Here is a 2,091-nt window from a genome sequence, read left to right as displayed (position 1 = left end):
ATTTTTCAACGTGGGGTTGGTTTTGTACTTCCTCAATAATAATGACTACAATGATAGAGTCAGAGTATTTAGAGCTAGAAATGATCTCATAACTCAAAATATGAAAAAGAGAATTTAGAAGGGATATTTAACATTGAACAAAACATGTTCTGCATTTTAAAAATCTTTAACACAGGTCATCAATACTGAAAACCAGGACTCTGAAAAAAATAGCATATTATTTCAAATATTGGATAAAAAGTATAAACAAGCATGTAATATATATTTATGATTTCATAACATAAAATGTCCAAACTGGATATTTTAAAAAATAATAATTTTAAAGTTATCTTAGTCATTATCTAATCTAACCTGTCCACTTGTCTTTTCAGAAACCATATCCTAGTGAGAAACGAATGACTTTCCTATTATGAATTACTAATTTAAAAGGTAGAATATACAGAAAAAATGGCAGAGAAGAATCTTACTCTCATGGAAGAATTTATTCTCTTGGGATTTTCTGAGCTTCCCAACTTTCAAGGGTTTCTCTTTGTTATTTTTTTAGTCATCTATGTAAGTATCCTGTTAGGGAATGGTCTCATCTTTGTAATCACCAATATCGAACCTGCTCTCCAAATACCCATGTATTACTTCCTTGGAAACTTCTCCTTTGTAGAAATTTGTTACACATCAGTCACCCTCCCCAGAATGCTTATGAATATTTGGAGACAGAAAAGAAATATTTCTTTACTGTCATGTGCTGTACAACTGTGTTTCTTCCTTATTCTGGGAGTCACAGAGAGCTTCCTCCTGGCAGTGATGGCCTATGATCGCTATGTGGCAATCTGTAAGCCCCTCTCTTATCCTCTAATCATGAACCACAAGATGTGTGTCCAGATGGTGATTGGCTCGTGGGTCACTGGAATTCCAGTCTTCATAGGGCAGACATACCAGGTTTTCTCTGTACCCTTCTGTGGTTCTAACAAACTCAATCATGTTTTCTGTGATATGCCCCCACTAATGAAGTTGGCATGTGGAGACACCTCTGGGGCTAAATTATTTATTTATATTGATTGTTTCCTGTTTGCTTTGATTCCCTTTCTATTGATACTCTTCTCTTACATCAGAATCCTCAGCACTATTTTGAAGCTCCCATCAACCACTGGCAGATCCAAAGCCTTCTCTACTTGCTCTTCTCATCTAATTGTTGTATGCTTATTCTATGGTTCGGGTTTCATTGCATATCTGCAATCCACATCCAGTTACTCAGGCATAACAGATAAGATCTTCTCCCTATTCTATATCATTGTGACCCCAATGGTTAATCCTATGATATATAGTCTGAGGAACAAGGACTTCGTTGAGGCAATAAGAAAACTATTTTCTAAATGTATAGGGAAAAGAACAAAATAATTTAAATTGCATATAATTGTATCCTGAACCATTTATCAAGTTTTTTCTTATTTCCTTCTCTTCTGTATGCCTTTCAAACTCTAAACATTTTCTCCTTGTTATATTAAAGCATTTGACATTCCTCTTCTCAATCCCTCCATGGTATCATATATTTTTTAATGTGTAATCAAAGAACAAACTTATATTTGTTATCATTGTGGTTGTTGTTTTCACACAATATTAATAAGGGACTACCTTTCCACCAAATTTGTAAGATTAGGGAAACTGACGGATGCATTGGATTGAGCACTGGTCTTAGAGTCAGGGGGAACTAAATTCAAATGCAGCCTCAGACAGTTGTTAGCTGTTTGACTGTGGGCAAGTCACTTAATCCTGAATTCTTCCAAAAAAAAGTGTGAGGTCACCCTGACACTACTACCTCAGTAATCCAGACCAAAGTCATGCAGTGTCTATAACAGGCACTTATATGGTAACAATAATAATATCTTCAAGGACCATGACAAGAACTACAACCTGAGGCTATTGAGAGATATTACTTAACTATGTTAGAAAGCTTCCTCTCCTCTCTACATCTTTTTCTTACTGTTTCTAGATTGAAATGAAAATATTATCAATTTTCTTCAACCTGAAATGTTGACTGTGGTTAATTAAGCTTTGGGATGTGTGATTAGGTTGCATTGTACTAGCTTCCTTGTAAAT

General features: G+C 35.0%; 1 protein-coding gene across 1 annotated transcript; it reads left to right on the top strand.

Moving 5' to 3' along the window:
* Positions 1-435: 435 nt before the first annotated feature.
* LOC114031604 (olfactory receptor 10AG1-like) lies at positions 436-1,392 on the top strand. The gene has a single exon (XM_027846737.1). It carries the CDS (start codon positions 448-450, stop codon positions 1,390-1,392), a length of 945 nt encoding a protein of 314 aa, XP_027702538.1. The 5' UTR covers positions 436-447.
* Positions 1,393-2,091: the final 699 nt, after the last annotated feature.

The sequence above is a fragment of the Vombatus ursinus genome, unplaced genomic scaffold (assembly GCF_900497805.2).
Source record: "Vombatus ursinus unplaced genomic scaffold, bare-nosed wombat genome assembly UNPS02015184.1, whole genome shotgun sequence".
NCBI classification, from domain to species: Eukaryota; Metazoa; Chordata; class Mammalia; order Diprotodontia; family Vombatidae; genus Vombatus; species Vombatus ursinus.
The sequence above is the reverse complement of the archived record's forward strand: the minus strand, read 5'-3'. Positions and strand labels throughout refer to the sequence as shown.